Consider the following 23,107-nt stretch of genomic DNA (forward strand, 5'->3'; position numbering starts at 1 on the left):
GAATTCCGCCTTATGAAAGACACCTTTTTCTGTTTTGTTTCACCCAGCCATGTTTCAGCACATTTTGTCCTATATTCAGTGGTTTATTTTTTTATTTTCTAACTTACATGATTGTATGTATTGTATTGTATGTTAACCGGGGACCTAGAAACGACAGAGACGCTCCGTCCCCGCCGCAGCCGCAGTGGTGCACAACCCCACGACGACTACCGCAGTCCACTTCACCCCTCCTCCGCCCCACACCGAACGCAGGGTTATCGTGCGGTTCGGCCCCCGGTGGATACCCCCAGCCAACGTCTCACACCAGACGAGTGTAACCCCTATGTTTGCGTGGTAGAGTAATGGTGGTGTACACGTACGTGGAGATCTTGTTTCCGCAGCAATCGCCGACATAGTGCAGCTGAGGCGGAATAAGGGGAACCAGCCCGCATTCGCCGAGGCAGATGGAAAACCGCCTAAAAACCATCCACAGACTGTACGGCTCACCGGACCTCGACACAAGTCCGCCGGGCGGATTCGAGCCGGGGACCAGGCGCTCCTTCCCATTCCGGAAAGCCGAGCTTTAGATCGCTCGGCTAACCGGGTGGGCAACTTACATGATACTATTGGACATTTATTTTGGTAGCTATTCTGCTACACAATATATCGTGTGCTTTCTCATGTGTTGTTGGCGAAGTGAATAGGCAGTGCAGTGCCAAGCGACCATAGGTCACGAAATCAGCCTATTCACTTCGCCAACAACATATTAGAAAGCACCACAATACCAAAACCATGAGAAGTTGTAGATTGTGTAGCAGAATAGCTACCAAAATAAATGTCCGATAGTATCATGTAACCAGAATGAAATTTTCACTCTGCAGCGGAGTGTGCGCTGATGTGAAACTTCCTGGCAGATTAAAACTGTGTGCCGGACCGAGACTCGAACTCGGGACCTTTGCCTTTCGCGGGCAAGTGCTCTACCAACTGAGATACCCAATCAAAACTCACCCCGTCCTCACAGCTCCAATTCCGCCAGTATTTCGTCTCCTACCTTTTTAGTATCATGTAAGTTAGAAAATAAAAAAAAACCCACTGAAGATAGCACAAAATGTGCTGAAACATGTCTGGGTGAAACAAAACAGAAAAAGGTGTCTTGCATAAGGCGGAATTCCTCTTCCCATTTTCTTCCATATTTAAAACGTGTAATGTCAAAGATAGAAATTTAGAAGCAGAGCATACCATAATGAGACGTATTGTGCGCTGATGATGACCTTGTAGGCTGAGAGTGGGGCCATAGTAAAGAGGTTGAATTTACAGCTGTCTGTGTGTTTTCCAATATGACTTTTGGTTGGTTGCTTAATTTGGGGAGGGCACCAAACAGCTAGGTCATCGGTCCCATTCGGATTAGGGAAGGATGGGGAAGGAAGTCGGTCGTGTCCTTTCAACGGAACCGTCCCAGCATTTGGCTGAAGCGATTTAGGGGAACCACGGAAAACCTAGATCAGGATGGCTGGGTGTTGGTTTGAACCGTCGCCCTTCCGGATGCGAGTCCAGTGTGCTAACCACTGCGCCACCTCGCTCAGTCCACTTTTGGTTTGCAATTTAATAATTTGTTAGAACATGGACACTTTCCGGTTTTCAGAGTTGAACACAGTTACTTCGACATTATTTTTCCCATGTTTCCCATCGTGGGAGAGGAGTTTGTGTGAGTATAGCAATTTCTTTTTGTTTAAAAGTGACTGACGAGATATGACTACGGTTGCTGCTTCGTTCCTTTATTTTACAAACTAAAATCGTACGATACATCTCGACATCTTGATGTGCGCTACGTGATCAAAAGTATCCGGACTCCTCTTAGTCGACATTAATAAGTGATGTGTCCAACCATCGTCTTTATGGTGGTTTAAACTCTGCTGGAGACAATCTGAATGAGGTGTCTGAATATCTAGGAAGAATGGCTCTCTCAAGAGCCAAAGCCAGAGAAGATAGTAATGTTGGACGCGACGGTCTGGAGCGAAGCTGATGATCTAACGCATCCCAAAGGCGTTCCATTAGTTTCAGGAGAGAACTCTGGGCAGGCCAGTGCGCTTCTGGAATGTTATTATTCACAACCATTGCCTCGCAGGCGCTGCTTTTCACAGTGTGCATTGTCGTGCTGGCACAATCATTGTCTCTGTACTGTTCCTCTACGGTGCGCAGTAGGCACTGTTGTAAAAAGTGTTCGTATCCCTTCGTATCAAGCGTTTTCTTAAGCGCAGTAAAGGGACCACATCCTAATCACGAAAAACAGTCCCCATACCGTAACACCATTTCCTCTGTACTTCATTGTCGACACTACATACGATTGCAGGTAACGCTCTGCAAACCCTTCTATTGGATTGCCACAAGATGTAGCATGATTCATCGCCTCCTATCATTCCTTTCCAGTCATCCACCGTCCAGTGGCGTCGTACCCGCTCAGGAGCGAGTCCTCCCACACGTACCGTAAGGCGAATTGCGGAGTGTAGATGTACGAGGGTCAGTCAAAAAGTAATGCCTCCTATTTTTTTTCTACGTTTAATTGTCAGGAAATTTAAATGCAATTACATAGGTTGAAAACCACAACATTGAGGATCATTTTGTCATTTTTCAATGTAATCTCCGCCCATCTCTACAGTTTTGGTCCATCTTTGAACAAGGGCATGTATCCCAGCACGGTAAAAATCACAGCTCTGCTTCCTAAGCCATTGACGCACGGATGTTTTGACGGCCTCCTCATCTTCAAAATGAATCCCACGATGAGCTTCTTTTAGTGGCCCGAACAGATGGAAGTCTGATGGTGCCAGGTCAGGGCTGTATGGGGGATGAGGCAAAACTTCCCATCCAATTTTGACAATCTCGTCAGAGGTGTGACGACTGGTGTGTGGTCTTGCATTGTCATGCAAAAGAAGAACATCTGCCATTGATTTTGTTGGGCGAACTCGCTGAAGACGTGCTTTAAGTTTGTTGAGGGTTGTGACGTATTGAACAGAATTTATTGTGCATCCCTGCTCCAAAAAATCAACCAGAATCACACCCTCTGTATCCCAGAAAGCTGTTGCCATAACTTTCCCTGCCGATGGCACAGTTTTGAATTTTTTCTTCCTCGGCGAGCTTGTGTGACGCCACTCCATTGACTGCCTCTTTGATTCGGGTTCAAAAAAATGCACCCATGTTTCGTCCCCGGTCACAATTTTTTTCAGAAACTCATCTCCCTCCAAACGGAAGCGCTGCAAGTGTTGGGAGGCTATTGTTTTCCTTGCCTCTTTATTCTGATCGGTTAACATTCTTGGAACCCACCGTGCACAAACTTTTGAGTACCCCAATTGTTTAATAATCGTGATCACACTGCCTTTACTAAGAGAAATAATGCGACACACTTCATCTGCAGTCACCCGACGGTCACCACGAATGATGTCATCAACTTGCTGAATGTTGTGTGGAGTCACTGCACTCACCGGCCTGCCGCTCCGCTTTTCGTCAGTCAACGGTGTTTGCCCTTCAGCTTCCTTACAACGACGAACCCATCGTCTAACAGTGCTGACATCCACTGTCACAACACCATACACCTTCTTCAGTCTTTCATGAATGCGTATGGGCGTTTCACCTTCTGCATTCAAGAATTCAATCACACAACGCTGTCTCAAACGAACATCGATGTCGGCCATCTTACAAACTTCTGCTGTGCTGCCACCTGTTGACACAGAAAGTTACTACTGCAGTGGATTGCAGAAGAAGGTTTGAGGAATGGCGCCAAATTCAAATTTTTCACTTAACTTAATTTCTTTAAGTAGAAAAAAATGGGAGGCATTACTTTTTGACCGACCCTCGTAGATATCACGCGAATTATTACAACTATCCCCCGTAATCTTCGACGATCCCTGTCCTCCAGTACAAGAGGTTTGTCTGTTCTTGGTATAGCTGTGTTCGTTTCTTCGTGTTTCCACTTCTCAGTCACCAACAGTGCGCTTGTGGTGACTTAGCAGGATACAATGTTACTCAGGTGAAGTTCAATGATTAGTCCACGTTCGGAAGGACTAATTCTCCTAGACATATTCTGCTGTTACAGCTTCTTGACTGACAGTACAACACCCCCCGCCTACTTTTATACCGGTGGGTCCTATTCTCGTGACACCTAGCGGTCAATTCCGCATTACATAGGCTGTCATAATACTTCCGATCAAGTGTGTATCTTCAGTTGCATCACAAGTAGTATTTCTTGTCCTAATTATGATTAGGAGTAGGTATTAAAATCCATAGAGAAGAGATAAAAACTTTGAGGTTCAACGATGATATTGTAATTCTGTCAGACAGAGCAAAGGACTTGGAAGAGCAGTTGAACGGAATGGACAGTATCCTGAACGGAGGATACGAGATGAACATCAACAAAAGAAAAACGAGGATAATGGAATGTAGTCGAATTAAGTCGGGTGATGCTGAGGGAATTAGATTAGGAAATGAGACACTTAAAGTAGTAAAGGAGTTTTGCTATTTGGGTAGCAAAATAACTGATGATGGTCGAAGTAGAGAGGATATAAAATGTAGACTGGCAATGGCAAGAAAAGCGTTTCTGAAGAAGCGAAATTTGTTAACATCGAGTATAGATTTAAGTGTGAGGAAGTCGTTTCTGAAAGTATTTGTATGGAGTGTAGTCATGTACGGAAGTGAAACATGGACGATAAAAAGTTTAGAAAAGAAGAGAATAGAAGCTTTCGAAATGTGGTGCTACAGAAGAATGCTAAAGATTAGATGGGTAGATCACATAACTATTGAAGAGGTATTGAATAGAATTGGGGAGAAGAGGAGTTTGTGGCACAACTTGACTAGAAGAAGGGATCGGTTGGTGGGAGATGTTCTGAGGCATCAAGGGATCACGAATTTAGTATTGGAGGGCAGTGTGGAGGGTAAAAATCGTAGAGGGAGACCAAGAGATGAATACATTAAGCAGATTCAGAAGGATGTAGGTTGCAGTAGGTACTGGGAAATGAAGAAGCTTGCACAGGTTAGAGTAGCATAGAGAGCTGCATCAAACCAGTCTGAGGACTGAACACCACAACAACAACAATTATGATTGCGACATTTAAGTATAACTGCGTCAATTTTACACTCCTCGAGTGCGTGCAAATACATCTACATCTAAATTTATACTCCGCAAACCAGCTGATGGTGTGTGGCGGTGGGAGGATATTCTAGTATCACTATCTGATCTCCCCTACCCTAATCCTTTCGTGAATGGCACGTGGGAAAAATGATTGTCAGTAAAACCCCGTATTAGTTCTAATTTCCCTGATCTTCTCGTTGTGGTCATTTTGCGAGACGTATGTGCAAGGAAGGAATATCAACAGTAAAGCTCTCTGTGACGGACAACGCCTTCCCCGTAGCGTTCTGCTACTAAAATCGATGAGCATCTCCGTAAAGCTCTCGCGCCGACGAAACGATCGCGTAAGGAAACGCGCCACTTTTCATTCGTTCATGTCTATCTGTCCTATTATTTAACCTGCTAAGGATCACAGGATAATGATCAATACTCAAGAATCGGTTGAACAAGTGTTTTGCAAGCCACTTTTCCGCTTTCGTGGATGGATTACATTTCCTTACGACTCTTCCTGCTAATATCCTGCTTCTCCTATTTGTTCAGGTCGCTCCGGACAGTTTCTCCCAGGTATTTTAGTGATTATGGTTATTCGTTGCCTGTAATGTAATCGCACGTTACTGGATCCCTTCGCTTATTTACCTGCAGGACGTCACATTTACTAACGTTCAAGGTTATATGTCAGTCCCTTCACCAAATATGATTCTCTGCAGATTTTTCTCCAGTTTGCTGCTGTCTTCTGGCGTTGCAGGCTTCTTATAAACAACCTTATTATCTGCGATAAACCTCATGGAGCTCCAGACGTTATCAACTAGATCATTTACACTGCCAGAAAAAAAAAAAAAATTACTACACCTGGAAACACGAGGTCGATTTTGGTTCGATGATGGCTTATGCCACCTGGGGGACAGTAGATGTACTGACAATTGTTTCAGCGTCGTTCGCCAACAGATAGCGAGGTTATACAGCTACCCGAGCCCCATCTGTGTCTACCCTTCAATAGGGAATGCTCACAGGCAGAAAGCACAGGCAATCATCGCAGGTCCTACCACTCACTCCTTCCGGCTCCCTGATTTCTCCCTTGCCATCTGCACCCATCTTGTCCAGCTTACCCCCACCCTCACCTACCTTGGCCTCACCATTGACCGTCACCTCACCTGGATCCCTCATCTCCGCTCTATCCAATCCAAAGCCCACAACTGCCTCCGACTCCTCAAACTCCCCTCTGGCTACACCTACAAATTCTTAATCCATCCCTTCCTCTGTTATGCCAGTCCCGCGTCGATATCCGCCCCCCCCCCCCCCCCCCAAAATTCCACAAGTCCCTCCAGATGCTCGAGTGCCATGCACTCCGCCTCGCCTTCCGTATACGCCTCCTGTCCCCCATGCGGATCCTCTACGACCTGATTCCTTTCCCCCATATGCTCCTTTTCTTCTAGCATATCTGTGTCCTTTACACCTCCTGCCGCCTTGATCCCCCTCATCAACTGGTTGCTCCTCTCCTCTCCAACACCCACCCTCTGCCGCACTTTCACCATTGTGTCCCTCCTACCCTCAACCTCTACACCCTTCCTTTCCCAAGGTGGCTTCCGTCGACTCCGCTGCCGGATGATGCCCTCTATCCCTCCATTTATCCCTCCTAGCAACTCTGATCCTCACCTGCCCCTCCCTTCCTCTGTCCTTTCACCAGGCTCCCTCTTCCCCTCCCCCCTTCCATCCTGTTTTCTCCCCACCTCCAGGCTGGATCGGGGATTTTTCCGCTCAGGGACTGGGTGTTGTGTTGTCTTCATCATTTCATCCCCATCCGGCGCACAGGCCGCTCAGTGTGGCGTCGAATGTAATAAGACCTGCACCAAGGTGGTCGGGCCTGCCCCGCAAGCGTTCATTTCCATTTTTTTACACCCAGCTGAAAAGTCAGCCCAGCTGATTCTGATGCGGAGGACCGCGGTTCGGTTCCCAGTACTGCCAGGGATTTTCCCCTGATGCTAGGCCTGGGAAGGGGTGCAATCAGCCTCATGACGCCAGATGAGCAGCTCCTTGACTGATTAGCAGTGGCTCCAGGTCACGAAAACTGACAACAGCTGGGAGAGCAGTATGTTGACCCCACACCCCTGCATACTAATCCAATGACACCATTAGCGGAGGATGACACGGCGGTCGGTCAGTACAGATGGGCCTGGCAGTGCCTATGGATGGAGATATATTGTAAACAATTACGATCCTACCAGATTTCCTATGGGTACTATGGAAATTACCCTTATGCTGCATTTTGTTCCGTTCAGTATGACATGTTGAAGTTTATCTATTAGGTTGGTACATTAGTTCATAGCGCTTCGGTTTTGCACTTTGGTATTTCGGTTGCTACGGGTTTATTTATTAGTTGTCGTTTTTTATTTGTAGTTCACTATTGCTAGTTAAGTTTACATTTTGTCATTTTTTCATTTGGATATAGTGAGTGGAGCTTTGGAGTGTAGAAAATGGAGTGGCATGTGGATAGATCAGAACATTTCGACATATTCTGCTGTTTAAGGTCAGTAGAGGGGTGACAGCACTGTCTATGGGGATAATGTTACTGAACAGACCACGGCAAGAAAATAGTTTTGTGGTTTTGAGGAGGATCGTTTTGACATTAGTGATTCTCCACGTTCAGGAAGACCTTTGGGGTCTGATGAAGATCTTTTAAACGTATTGATTCATAATGAACAACGTCAGTGTACTCGTGAGCTGGCAAATGTTACGGGCTGTGCTCTAAGCCAAAATCACAAATTAGTGGCTGGCCGTAGGTGCATCTCTGCTTGTTCGTCATTAATTGGCTCGTGAACAACACCGACCATACCTATCCTGTATCGTTACTGGTGACGAGAAATGGTATCTTTATGCCAACATAAAGAAAAGAAAGGAATGGTTGAGCCCAAATAAACCAGCAAATTCCCGCACAAAGACCTGCCTGCATCCACAAAAGATAATGTTATGCATCCGGTGGAACAGCGGCGATGTGGTGTACTACGAATTGCTTCACTAAGGTGTAACCATCATTACTGAAACTTACAGTCAACAAATGAGACGTCTTGCAGACGCAACCCAAGAACAACGACCGGGAAAATTGCTTTAAGTGATGCTACTCCACGATAACGCACTCTGCTAGACTGATAAAAAATTTTACAGCTGCTCCATGATAACGCATTCTGCTAGACTGACAAAAAATATTACACAAGAATTGGGTTGGGAAGCCATTCCGCACCCACGTTATTCACCTGATCTTCCGCGTCAGATTTTCACCTTTTCCGCTCTCTATCGAACAACTTTCAAGGAACTTCCTTTCCTGAAGCAAATGCGCTCTGAACATGACTCGACGAGTTCCTCGTCTCGAAACCGCCTGATTTGTACAGTCGCGGAATCGAGAAGTTACCCTAGCGTTGGCAGAATGTTGTGAATAATGAAGGATATCATATTACAGGTTCCTAACTCTGTGTTATGTGTATCTGCAGTCTTTATTAAACTTACAGTAAAACGCTAGGAAAATATGCAGCAACCCAATACATTAAAGCGTGAAATTAGTCTCAAATCTGATCCGAATCTCGATAAGCTGGTATTTTGTTCACTAGAAGACAGTGCGGAACTGTATCAAATTCCTTCCCGTCATTAATGGAGTTGCCAAAGCCTACGGCGCTCTGGATTTCATGCGAATTGACGCATGGTGCAGGGCATGGCGATTGAATCTCAATGTAGACAAGTGTAATGTGCTGCGAATACATAGAAAGAAAGATCATTTATCATTTACCTACAATATAGCAGGTCAGCAACTGGAAGTAGTTAATTCCATAAATTATCTGAGAGTAGGCATTAGGAGAGATTTAAAATGGAATGACCATATAAAATTAATCGTCGGTAAAGCAGATGCCAGACTGAGATTCATTGGAAGAATCCTAAGGAAACGCAATCTGAAAACAAAGGAAGTAGGTTACAGTACACTTGTTCGTCCACTGCTTGAATATTGCTCAACAGTGTGGGACCCGTACCAGATAGGGTTGATAGAAGAGATAGAGAAGATCCAACGGAGAGCAGCGCGCTTCGTTACAGGACCATTTAGTAATCGCGAAAGCGTTTCGGAGATGATAGATAAAACGCCAGTGGAAGACTCTGCAAGAGAGACGCTCAGTAGCTCGGTACGGGCTTTTGTTGAAGTTTCGAGAACATACCTTCACCGAGGAGTCAAGCAGTATATTGCTCCCTCCTACTTATATCTCGCGAAGAGACCATGAGGATAAAATCAGAGAGATTAGAGCCCAGACAGAGGCATACCGACAATCATTCTTTCCACGAACAATACGAGACTGGAATAGAAGGGAGAAGCGATAGAGGTGCTCAAGGTACCCTCCGCCACACACCGTCAGGTAGCTTGCGGAGTATGGATGTCGATGTAGATGTAGACAAATAGAGCTAGCTGAATTTCGCAAGATCTCTGTTGGCGGAGTCCATGTTGATATCCCTGGGAGAGTTTCGCTGTCCAAAACCGTCGTAATACACCAACATAAAACGTTTTTCATAATTACACAACAAACTGACGTTAACAACGTAGGCCTATGATTATGGAAATTTGTCTTACTACCCTTCATGAAAAATTGAAGGACCTGCGCGTTTTGTAATCGTTAGTTACCCTTCGTGGCTCTGGAGACTTATGACTGTATATGGACAAAGGCGGAAGGCTGCAATACCATAACTTCAGTGTCTCCATTTTTCATTTTCCGCAAGTTTCACTTAATGTTATTTTACGGAGTGAAAGCATAAGACACTGGCTATGATGCTCAGATGGGGAAGTTGGGCTAAGAGCATCAAGGATAAACTATGGAGGAATTTAGTGTGTGTCGACTAGGTTGGAACCTGACAATTGTCCTGTCTGCAGTATGCCAGCGTCATTAAGAGGCCATACGCCGCGGTGACAAGTTATGGGGTACCTCCTAATGTCGTGTCGGACATCCTTTTGCCACATGTAGTGTAGCAACTCGACGTGGCATGGACTCAACAAGTCCCTGGAAGTCACCCACAGAAATATTGAGCCATGCTGTCTCTGTAGCTGTTCAAAAGAGCAAAGTGTGGCCAGTGCAGGATGTTGGGCACGAACTGATCTCTAGATTACGTCCTATAGATGTTCGATGGAATTCACATCGGCCAAATCATTCGCTCGAATTATCCAGCCTGTTTTGCAAACCAGTCGCAAACAGTTGTGGCCAGGGGACATGGCGCATAGTCATCTACAAAACTATCATAATTGTTTGGGAACATTAAGTCCATGAATGGCTGCAGATGGTCTCCAAGTAGCCGAACATAAACATTCCCAGTCAATGATCAGTTCAGTTGAACCAGAGGATCCAGTTCATTCCATGTAAACACAGCTCACACCATTATGGAGCCTCCAGCAGCTTTCTCAGTGCCTTGTTGACAAATTGGGTCCATGGTTTCGTGGGGGCTGTTCCATACTCAAATCCTAGAATCAGCTCTTACCAACTGAAATCGGGACTCATTTGACCCGATCACAGTTTTCAGTCGTCTAGGATCCAACCGACCTGTTCACGAGACCACGAGAGGCACTGCAGGCGATCAGCTTTCTCAGTGCTTTGTTGACAAATTGGGTCCATGGTTTCGTGGGGGCTGTTCCATACTCAAATCCTAGAATCAGCTCTTACCAACTGAAATCGGGACTCATTTGACCCGATCACGGTTTTCGGTCGTCCAGGATCCAAACGATCTGTTCACGAGACCACGAGAGGCACTGCAGGCGATCAGCTTTCTCAGTGCTTTGTTGACAAATTGGGTCCATGGTTTCGTGGGGACTGTTCCATACTCAAATCCTAGAATCAGCTCTTACCAACTGAAATCGGGACTCATTTGACCCGATCACGGTTTTCGGTCGTCCAGGATCCAAACGATCTGTTTACGAGACCACGAGAGGCACTGCAGGCGATCAGCTTTCTCAGTGCTTTGTTGACAAATTGGGTCCATGGTTTCGTGGGGGCTGTTCCATACTCAAATCCTAGAATCAGCTCTTACCAACTGAAATCGGGACTCATTTGACCCGATCACGGTTTTCGGTCGTCCAGGATCCAACCGACCTGTTCACGAGACCACGAGAGGCACTGCAGGCGATCAGCTCTCTCAGTGCTTTGTTGACAAATTGGGTCCATGGTTTCGTGGGGGCTGTTCCATACTCAAATCCTAGAATCAGCTCTTACCAACTGAAATCGGGACTCATTTGACCCGATCACGGTTTTCAGTCGTCTAGGATCCAACCGACCTTTTCACGAGACCATGAGAGGCACTGCAGGCGATCAGCTTTCTCAGTGGTTTATTGACAAATTGGGTCCATGGTTTCGTGGGGGCTGTTCCATACTCAAATCCTAGAATCAGCTCTTACCAACTGAAATCGGGACTCATTTGACCCGATCACGGTTTTCGGTCGTCCAGGATCCAACCGACCTGTTCACGAGACCACGAGAGGCACTGCAGGCGATCAGCTCTCTCAGTGGTTTGTTGACAAATTGGGTCCATGGTTTCGTGGGGGCTGTTCCATACTCAAATCCTAGAATCAGCTCTTACCAACTGAAATCGGGACTCATTTGACCCGATCACGGTTTTCGGTCCTCCAGGATCCAACCGACCTGTTCACGAGACCACGAGAGGCACTGCAGGCGATCAGCTTTCTCAGTGCTTTGTTGACAAATTGGGTCCATGGTTTCGTGGGGGCTGTTCCATACTCAAATCCTAGAATCAGCTCTTACCAACTGAAATCGGGACTCATTTGACCCGATCACGGTTTTCGGTCGTCCAGGATCCAACCGACCTGTTCACGAGACCACGAGAGGCACTGCAGGCGATCAGCTCTCTCAGTGCTTTGTTGACAAATTGGGTCCATGGTTTCGTGGGGGCTGTTCCATACTCAAATCCTAGAATCAGCTCTTACCAACTGAAATCGGGACTCATTTGACCCGATCACGGTTTTCAGTCGTCTAGGATCCAACCGACCTTTTCACGAGACCATGAGAGGCACTGCAGGCGATCAGCTTTCTCAGTGGTTTATTGACAAATTGGGTCCATGGTTTCGTGGGGGCTGTTCCATACTCAAATCCTAGAATCAGCTCTTACCAACTGAAATCGGGACTCATTTGACCCGATCACGGTTTTCGGTCGTCCAGGATCCAGCCGACCTGTTCACGAGAACACGAGAGGCACTGCAGGCGATCAGCTTTCTCAGTGCTTTGTTGACAAATTGGGTCCATGGTTTCGTGGAGGCTGTTCCAAACTCAAATCCTAGAATCAGCTCTTACCAACTGAAATCGGGACTCATTTGACCCGATCACGGTTTTCGGTCGTCTAGGATCCAACCGACCTGTTCACGAGACCACGGGAGGCACTGTAGGCGATTTCGTGCTGTTAGCAATGGCACGCGCGTCAGTCGTCTGCTGCCATAGCCCATAAACGCCACAGATTTCCGAAATGGAATATCCCATGCGTCTAGCTCCAACTACCATTCCGTGTTCGAAGTTTGGTAATTCCCGTCGCGCAGCCTTAACCGCGTTGGAAAGCTTTTGACATGGATCACCTGAGTACAAATGACTGCCCTTTTACACCTAATGTACGCGATACTATCGCCATCTGTATATGTACTTTTCGCTATTCCACAACTTTTGTCACCTCAGCGTACATTTCTTGCACTAACAAGAAACGCTGTAGAGTGTTCAAACGCGAGGTTCTGTTTGTACAAGTCCTCTACTTTGGACAGCACTTGTCACGACATGTCACACGAACATCATGAGCAACGTATAACTCTTCAATTTGAGACGTTGAAATACGTGATGGGTCTCCCACACGCTAACGCCGAGCATTTCCTTCTTACTTAGTTATTCAGGATGCTTATACTTGACGCTATAACAGATCGCCCCGCTTCAGCTTAGCAGCAGAACAGATCTTGAGAGGACGTACCTGTTTTTGAATCCAATGTACGCGTATCTGGTATCGACTGTGTCATACTGGTCAGAAGGGGGCTTGTCAGGCAGCACCTCCTTCTTCTTCGGGCGTTCCTCCACCTGGAACAGCAGAACCAGCGGAGTGCACGGACACCTAGACTCCAGCAACAACAAAAATGTCCTGTGTGACGCGACTCACCTCAGGTTGCTCAGAGGGCGCCTCTTCTTCTGGTTTGGGCCCACCTGCAACATCGAGAAGCGTGATAACGGAAGCAATACTGGCTGAACTGAAGTCATTAATTAGTTCTGTGTAAAACCAAGTTAACTGCAACACTGAATCAATGTCTCACTAACGTATCAAATACATAAGAGTACAAATTAACCTTGAAGACATTGAGCCAGTGAATGAGTTTTGATATTTAGGGCAGATGAAGTCAAAGGCTACATGGATAGGAAAAACAATAAACAGAAGATTAAAAGTAGCGTGGAGTACTAATAGTAAACTAAATTGACTTTTCAAAAGTAATATACTGATGCGTCATAGGAAAGTTTACAATCAGTGTATGTTACAAGTTTTGACTTAACAGTCTTTTTAATGTCGAACTTGATTGCTATCTTTTTTTTGAAATGACCAATTTTAGTTCAACATGAACCATCCTAAGATCTGCAAACAACAGTAAAATAACTTACTTGCTCACTCTTATTCTCCTGTATCCACAAACTGAGATCGGTTTGCCGGCCGGTGTGGCAGAGCGGTTCTAGGCGCTTCAGTCTGGAACCGCGCGACCGCTGCGGTCGCAGGTTCGAATCCTGCCTCGGGCATGGATGTGTGTGATGTCCTTAGGTTAGTTAGGATTGAGTAGTTCTAAGTTCTAGGGGACTGATGACCTCAGATGTTGAGTCCCATAGTGCTCAGAGCCATTTGACCCATTTTTTTGCAATCGGTTTTTGGACACATCAAATAGCCTCCTCCACAGCGTTCTGTCCTTGGCATCTTATTCCTCTGCTTCCAGTATTTGATGATCCTTGGCCATCTGACCTCCATCTTACTTTTGGTCTGCCTAAAGGTGTCTGCCCTTCGCGTTTCTTCTCCGACACTTCTCTCAATATTGACCCCTCCTCTCTTCTATAGATATGCCTGGCCCATCTCAGATTTCTTGTCTTTGCTTCCGCAACAATATCTGGTTCAGTATATAACTCCCTGAGCTCTCTGTTTTTTCTTCTTCAAAAAATGGTTCAAATGGCTCTGAGCACTATGGGACTTAACATCTGAGGTCATCAGTCCCCTAGTCCTAGAACTACTTAAACCTAACTAACCTAAGGACATCACACACCCATGTCCGAGGCAGGATTCGAACCTGCGACCGTAGCGGTCGCGCGGTTTCAGACTGAAGCGCCTAGAACCGCTAGGCCACACAGGTCGGCTTTTCTTCTTCGCCATTCTCCTCCCTCACAAATTGGTCCAAATCTCTTCCGGAGGATTTTATTTTCGGAAACCTTTATCTACCTCTTCGTTCATTTATCTACTCTTCATATTTCTGCCCCATATAGTGACAGTGGTCTGATTATAGTTTTATGTATCCTTATTTTAGTTCCTCTCGGTAAAAATTTTGTTTGACAGCAGTTTGTTGAGTGAATATGTTCCTCTGGATTCCGCTTTTATCCTCGCTTTTATTTCGTGTTTCTCATCATTACTGTTATTTACTTCGACCCCCCCCCCCCCCTTGCAGATGTTTAAAGTGGTCTGCTTCTTCTAAAGCGTGGTCATCAATCTATATGGTTTCCCGCCTCTTTGTCTTGTAATTCCTTTCTACGCTCATGAATTTTATTGGCTCTTCATTTGCCTTTAATCCACTTTCCTTTGCTTTTTGAAATAATTTTCTTGCCGGTGTCAAATGTAGTCCCGAAATTTCACTACTGTACCTTAATTATTTTTTGGTGCTGCGATTTTTTTTCTGTCCCTGTATAGCAGCAATATCTATGGTTTGACGGCATTACTTGGCATCTTCAGTGTGGATTCACCGTAGGTCCGATCTCTTGCTGCGACCAGTGAGGTCGGGAGCGTGCTACGGAAGTTGTGTGCGACAAGTTGGGAATTTAGGCTGGACAGGAAGCTTCTTCGTATACCCAAACGGTAGAGGTGACCACTCGCGTAAAGTGGGAAATCCGGGTTCGAGTGCCAGTACGGCAAATTTTCACTTGTCGTCTCTGAATTATTTCAGCATCCTCATGCGGCTGACGTCAATATTTCTCTTTCATGATGGTACATTTGTTGTTATTCTTCACTTCAAGGAGAAGCCTTACAGCCTGTTTTGTCTTTACAAAAGTCTCGTTTTCGTGGTCTTATGGTATCTCTCTTTGCCTTAGGTCTATAATCTGTTAGTATCTGACTATTTTATGTGCCTCCATTCTTTCAAAATGCTTATTCCGTTGTGTTATCGCGTATTCTATTCTTCTATTCATGAAAAATATGTTTAATTCTTTCCTTATTTCATAATTTTTTTTTTCCTCTCAGAGAACATCATTTTACTTTCTTAAAAAATTTTATTTCAGCTGACTTCGTCATTCTTTGGTTTTCCTCAGTTATTGTCCAGGTCTCACTTTTGTATGTGAGTACAGGTGTTGTCAGTACTTTGTAGAATTTTATCTTTGCATCTTTACGGGTTTTATGGCTCATGCTCTATACATAGTGCCACATATCATTTGAAACTTGTCATCATCACATTCAAAACTTATATCACATCCTAAAAACTGAAAACGAGATACCTGTTTAACTGATTTTTCGTTGGAATTATTTTAGAAGGAACTGGGTATTTTCCCGTAACTGTGGTTTTAAGTTTTATCTCTGATATTTTCGAGTTATAGAGAATGCAAACGATTCTCCGTCTTTCGTAAAATTATTTGGTCGTTAACGAAGAGTGCAGTATTTAAATATGTTTCTAGCATTTCTTTTATTCTTGGTTAAAATCCTTTTTTCCACTGTCATTAATGTATACAGGTTGGTCTACAAAGCTTGCAATGATGTTGCAGTCCAGGATGTGCCGAGAAAGAATTGTTAATTAAGAAATTCGATACGTTGAGCCTTTTCCGATTTAACCAACAATGAAGTTAGCCAATAAAGTCACTGCGGGCCCCGATTCAACCATCTTGCCAGATACAATTGCTGTCAGTTGTTCTCATAGCGTAGACAGAAGAGCACAAGACTTCTCAGCCATTGGCTCGGGTTCGACTCTTACTACAGTCCCATGTCCGATTTTTGTATTGCTATCTTTTTCCATTTCAGGAACCAAACGAAGAACACGTTTGGCGAGATCGTCTCTGGCGGGCCACTTGAATTTGCACACTCGACGATCTGACTGGCTGACTTAAGTGCTAATTAAATCGGAAACGGCGCAACGTATCGAATTTTTTTCTTAACCATGATTTCTCAGCAGATCCTATCCCTCCTTGTCGTACTCCCCTGTTGATTGTTAAGGTCCTGTTCTCTTTTGCCTGTATTAATTAAAATTTCGTAGTTTAAATACAAACATTTTATCACTCATATTAAATGCTTCGAGAAACCTTCTCTACATTATATTCCGCAGCATATAGCCTACATATTCACCCTATCGAAGGCTATTTCACAATGTACAATTGCTTTATGAACCTCCAATTTATGTTCTCGTTTCCTTTCCATGATCCGTCACTCTATTGTAAAATTGTCACTGCATGATTGTTCTTTTATAAAACCATTTTTTCTCCAGAAAGCTATTCTTTTCAGTCTGTTATTAATTGTTCGTGCATGTAATTTATAGCCATTGTGAATTATAGACTAATTCGTATGCAGTTTTCACAAGTTTTACAGAATCCTTTTTTGTAGGATATGCTTGCCGTTCCTAGCTGGGACCTCGCCGGGACACTCTGAGATGGAGGTGCAGGAATGAAGTAAAAAAATTTATTTAATATAATACAAATCTCACACCGCACCATCTGATCCGTAGCTCTTTTCTTGACAAAAGACCACTGTTTTGTGTAATCATACGAAAAATGACGCTTTCTCTTTCCAACCTTACGCGTTTTCGTAAGCTATGATAAAATAAGTTCATTAGACGGTAAACAGTCGACAATAACACTTAAGTCATCGAAGTACATGTCACTATACACTTCAAGCCCTGTCTACCCATCAAGAAACACAACAAACATTACTAACGTGCACTCGTTGTTCGTATTACGTTTAGAATCGTCTTGTCAGATCGCTATTCGCATGGGAATTCCCGATTCTTCCCCATGTCGCCACTTAAATAGTTCCAAATACGTACTATTGGAGAAATCTGGTACTTTCTACAGATCTCCAAGGTGCTTGCATCGTCGATACAGGATACACAACCTGCAACGCCATCTGTGAGACGATCTTGTCAACATAAACTTGTTGACACAGACAAAACTAACTAAGGCTGTATTTGCATGTTACGCTAACAGGTGGTGCTGCTTAAGCACTTGAGCCAATCTCGTAACAGTATTTTGCAAAATCGGGACAAAATTGAGTCTTGTCGGGACCCGTAACGGTGACGGTCCCGATACATCGGTACGGATGGCAACCTTATTAAATGGCTCTGAGGACTATGGGACTTAACTTCTGAGGTCATCAGTCCCCTAGAACTTAGAACTACTTAAACCTAACTAACCTAAGGACATCATACACATCCATGCCCGAGGCAGGATTCGAACCTGCGACCATAGCGGTCGCGCGGTTCCAGACTGTAGCGCCTAGAACCGCTCGGCCACTGCGGCCGGCTCGGGATGGATGGCAACCTTATTATAGCGTGATATTACTTCCGCCATTCACCATGAGTCGCATAACGTCTATTTCCAACGTTAATTTAATAAATACAACAGGCTCAGTTCTAACATTAATCTTCTACATTTGACAAGTTCTGCACTAACATTATCGGGTCCTGCTGCTTTTCTATTCTTCATCTGCTGCTGATGGTATGGTATAGTAATTTCGTTGCATTTCGTAGAGTATTTCTTGTTTCGTTATTTTACTGTTGTCTACAGACCTGGGGATGGTTCATGTTGAACCGAAATCGGTCATTAAAAAAAAAACTGAGACAACCAAGGCGGGCAGTAAAAAATCTGTTTTACACCCAGTGAATGCGGATATGCTCCACTGACATATGTAAATTTTTGCAAAGATTTGAGTTAAGACAGAGGGACATAGACTTCAAGCGTGGAAGTCATCCAAAATCAGAAGGTCACACTGGAGTGGAAAACATATATGTAACTGTAATGAAAATAAAGTAGTAGTGAGAAGGACTCGAAGTCAGGAGGCGAGTATGGATGTTGGATGGACCGAGGCAGTTCTTTACTGGATTCCGAGATACAAGAATAAAGCGAGACGACGAGCTAACAGGAGGTGGGAGGAGACATGCAGCAGTGGCATGAATGCATGTTTTCAAAACCTGGCACCGTCAGGTGAAGAAAGCACGGTGACACCACTAGTTATTACAAATTTTCATAGTCTTTATTGCAATGCCATCCAATAGTAGGTAGGTAACCGGTTTCGGTTGATCGGCAACCATCTTCAGATCTAAGAAACAATCAGAAAAATGGCCTTTGAGTACACAAACCTCCAAAAGATTTTTAAAAAATAGATTAATTTTTAAAGAAATATTAAATACAATAAAACACTATACGATACCTTCGTTGTGATTGGCACTTAGGTCATGAGACAGTGTTAACCACCATAACACGGGTACTATGAGTAAGTTATCGAAATATCCAAAATCTTCAAAAGTGAAAATGGTAGTTGGACTACCGAAACCGGTTACCTAGCTATCTGTATTACGATTAGGATTATTAAATATTGTATTGGATGTATGTAGCTGAAAGAGTCTAGAAGAGAGTTTATTATATTAGAACAAACATGCCCTCGTTCACAAATATTAAGTCAAACTTGACCAGGTTTCGACGCTACTACGAGCGTCGTCTTCAGAATTAAACTAACTGTTCTAAAACATATTAGGTATATAATACATTAACAAAATTAAAGTTTGTACTGACTGGTAAGAGATGCAGTACTTACAAGTCACATTTTAAAAAAGATCTAAGCCGGAAAGGCGTCGTCATGAATAATTGTAAATAAGATGGCAACCCTTGTTCACTCAAGCAGCCCTTAGCGGCTCGCCATCTTATTTACAACTATTCATGACGTCACCTTTCCGGCTTAGATCTTTTTTAAAATGTGACTTGTAAGTACTGCATCTCTTTCCAGTCAGTACAAACTTTAATTTTATTAATGTATTATATATCTAATATGTTTTAGAACAGTTAGTTTAATTCTGAAGACGACGCTCATAGTAGCGTCGAAACCTGGTCAAGTTTGACTTAATATTTGTGAACGAGGGCATGTTTGTTCTAACATAATTCTGACACGGTCACTGAACGTTAGCAGCTATGGTCAAAGAGATTTTATTCATCAGTTGACGTCAGACGGTTCATAGCGTTGGCGATGTTGAAAATGACTTCTATTAGTCACCTACTGGCGATGGTATTTCGCAGAGTATTTCTTGATTAGTTATTTTACTGTTGTCTACAAAAATGTGGATGGTTTACCTTAAACCGAAACCGGTAATTTTAAAACATTGAAGCAATCAAGACTGACAATAAAAAAGTCGAAATGACCACTGGAGGACGCAACTACCACTGTGGTTGAACTTTTGCTTTATGTTTCTGATATGACACCAAAAAATTAGATATAATTAACAGTTTCGGTTATTAACCAGGATCCTCAGATGATGATGCTTAACTGTGGAAAGTGGTAACTATACCTAAACGTTTTCACAAATTAGATAGCTAAAACTGAAGTTTTATCCTAAGGTTTTGTTAAAAATCACCCAATCTGATAACTGCGCCTCAATCCTTAAGGTAAAGACGGAAAAATAAAATAGTTCGACTGTACTTGTCAAGTTCAAAAAGAATCCAGTAAAAAGCTACGTTTGTTAAACGCAAGCTACGAAACTTCGTCACTTGACCGACAGCTGATAAGAAGTAGGCGTTAAAACTGTGTGCCGAGCGCAATATCGCCAGTTGCAATTGCGCAGCCATAAACCAAGTCAGACAGGCTCGCGAAGTGTCGTGCAAAGCTATAAGAGTCTTGCGAAAATCATGAGCAATTTTTCATTATGGTAACTGTCCTTGTTAATAACAGAATACAGCACTTTTCTAGACCATAACTACACTGAAGCGCTAGAGAAACTGGTATAGGCATGCGTATTGAAATACAGATACGTAAACAGGCAGAATACGCCGCTGCGGTCGAAATGCCTATATAACACAAGTGTCTGACGCAGTTGTTAGGTCGGTTACTTCTGCTACAATGTCAGGATATCTAGATTTAAGTGAGTTTGAACGCGGTTTCATAGTCGGCGCGTGAGCGATGGGACCCAGCATCTCCGAGGAAGCGATGAAGTGGGGATTTTTCCGTACGACAATTTCACCAGTGCACCGTGAATATCAGGAATCCGGTAAAACATCAAATCTCCGACATCGCTGCGGCCGGATAACGATCTTGCAAGAACAGAACGAGACCAACGACGACTGAAGAGAATCGTTCAACGTGATCGAAGTGCAGCCCTACCGCAAATTGCTGCAGATTTCAATGCTGGGATATCATCAAGTGCCAGCGTCCGAACCATTCAACGAAACATCATAGATATGGGCTTTCGGACACGAAGGCCCACTCGTGTACCCTTGATGACTGCACGAAACAACGCTTTACACCTCGCCTGGCCCGTCAATACCGACATTGGACTGTTCATGACTGGAAACATATTGCCTGATCGGAAGAGTCTCGTTTCAAAGTTTGTCTAACGGATGGACGCCTACGGATAAGGAGACAACCTTATGAATCCATGGACCCTGCATGTCAGCTGGGGACTGTTCAAGCTGATGGAGGCTCTGTAATGGCGTGGACCGTGTGCAGTTGGAGTGACATGGGGCCGCCTGATACGTCTAGATAAGACTCTGGCAACACATACGTAAGCATCCTGTCTGATCACCTGCATCTATTCATGTCCATTGTGCATTCCGACGGACTTGGTCAATTCCAGCAGGACAATTCGACACTCCACACGTCCAGAATTGCTACAGAGTGGCTCTTCTGAGTCTGAAAACTTCCGCTGGCCGTCAGACTCCCCAGACATGAACATTAGTGAGCATATCTGGGATGCCTTGCAACGTGCTGTTCAGAAGAGATCTTCACGCCCTAGTACTCTCAAAGATTTATGGACAGCCGTGCAGGATTCATGGTGTCAATTCCCTCCAGCACTACTTCAGATATTAGTCTATTTCATGCCACGTCCTGTTGCGGCACTTCTGCGTGCTCGCGTGGACCCTACACGATATTAGGCAGGTGTACCAATTTCTTTGGTTCCACAGTATAATTGTAATGACACACCACAGTCCCGTTTGGTTGCCCCGTGTCCACTAAGCCGAAGAAAACTTTAGAGTCATTACAATATTTTCTAATTTATTAAAATTCCTTCGTTAGCAGAAAGATGGTAAGCACACGGGTGCTGAAGTTAGCGAAAGTATTTCGTACTGTTCAGGATTTGCGCATATTAAATAAAATACCCGCCTCTGAAATACTCGGACAGTCACGCGAAGGAATTTTATCAAATATAACTGATGCTATTTTTATCATTGCGAATACATTGCCAGAAGTAAAGCAGCATCAGGAGTGATTCAAAGAAGTGTGATAAGATGGCCAATTTTCAGGTGATATATATAACAAACCAAGAATGATGCTGTAGTATATCGAGAGGTTGTAACAATGGAAAATTGTACTGAAATGCAGGAGGATCTGCAACGAATTGACGCATGGTGCAGGGAATGGCGATTGAATCTCAATGTAGACAAGTGTAATGTGCTGCGAATACATAGAAAGAAAGATCCTTTATCATTTAGCTACAATATAGCAGGTCAGCAACTGGAAGTAGTTAATTCCATAAATTATCTGAGAGTAGGCATTAGGAGTGATTTAAAATGGAATGACCATATAAAGTTAATCATCGGTAAAGCAGATGCCAGACTGAGATTCATTGGAAGAATCCTAAGGAAATGCAATCCGAAAACAAAGGAAGTAGGTTACAGTACACTTGTTCGTCCACTGCTTGAATATTGCTCACCAGTGTGGGATCCGTAGCAGATAGGGTTGATAGAAGAGATAGAGAAGATCCAACGGAGAGCAGCGCGCTTCGTTACAGGATCATTTAGTAATCGCGAAAGCGTTTCGGAGATGATAGATAAACGCCAGTGGAAGACTCTGCAAGAGAGACGCTCAGTAGCTCGGTACGGGCTTTTGCTGAAGTTTCGAGAACATACCTTCACCGAGGAGTCAAGCAGTATATTGCTCCCTCCTACTTATATCTCGCGAAGAGACCATGAGGATAAAATCAGAGAGATTAGACCCCAGACAGAGGCATACCGACAATCATTCTTTCCACGAACAATACGAGACTGGAATAGAAGGGAGAACCGATAGAGGTACTCAAAGTACTCTCCGCCACACACCGTCAGGTGGCTTGCGGAGTATGGATGTAGATGTAGAATTATAATGGGAGATTTTAATGCAAAAGTAAGACCATGATGGTAAAATCAGAAAATCTCGAGCCCAACCGGAGGCTTAGCGACAGCTATTGTTCACATATTAAACAGGGAAACGGACCGTTGGTCTCATGTGGGTCAAGACCACCTCCCCCACTACCCAAAGTATGCCTTACTAAAAGCTTTTATATTATTACTTTGTCTGCATCCATTTCTACGTTTCTCAGATAAATTTCGGAAAATAAAGTAGCATGAAAATTGTCTAAACTGGCAAAGAATTATAGAAAATTGCAAACTATAAGGGGCGATAATAAAGTCTCCATCTGAGAGCGTAACTGCAGCGAATACGCTAAGTAGCGCGACTCCGACGCCCGCGACGCACGTATATGAGCACCGACATGGAGGCAAGGGATTAGTGTGGAATTCATGTCTTTCCGACGTGCGTGCCATAAATGTGGAAACGTGAACTATA

General features: G+C 44.1%; 1 protein-coding gene across 3 annotated transcripts in view; it reads right to left on the reverse strand.

Annotated features, from left to right (window-relative positions):
* Positions 1-23,107, reverse strand: part of LOC126473156 (receptor-type tyrosine-protein phosphatase N2) — a 467,189-nt gene that overhangs the window by 113,390 nt on the left and 330,692 nt on the right. For all 3 annotated transcript variants that reach the window (XM_050100018.1, XM_050100017.1, XM_050100019.1), the window contains 2 exons: positions 13,250-13,293; positions 13,067-13,170 (listed from right to left, as the gene is read on the reverse strand). In XM_050100018.1, coding sequence (XP_049955975.1) covers positions 13,067-13,170; positions 13,250-13,293 — 148 coding nt within the window. The remainder of the gene's footprint in view (positions 1-13,066; positions 13,171-13,249; positions 13,294-23,107) is intronic.

The sequence above is a fragment of the Schistocerca serialis genome, chromosome 4 (assembly GCF_023864345.2).
Source record: "Schistocerca serialis cubense isolate TAMUIC-IGC-003099 chromosome 4, iqSchSeri2.2, whole genome shotgun sequence".
Lineage (NCBI taxonomy): Eukaryota > Metazoa > Arthropoda > Insecta > Orthoptera > Acrididae > Schistocerca > Schistocerca serialis.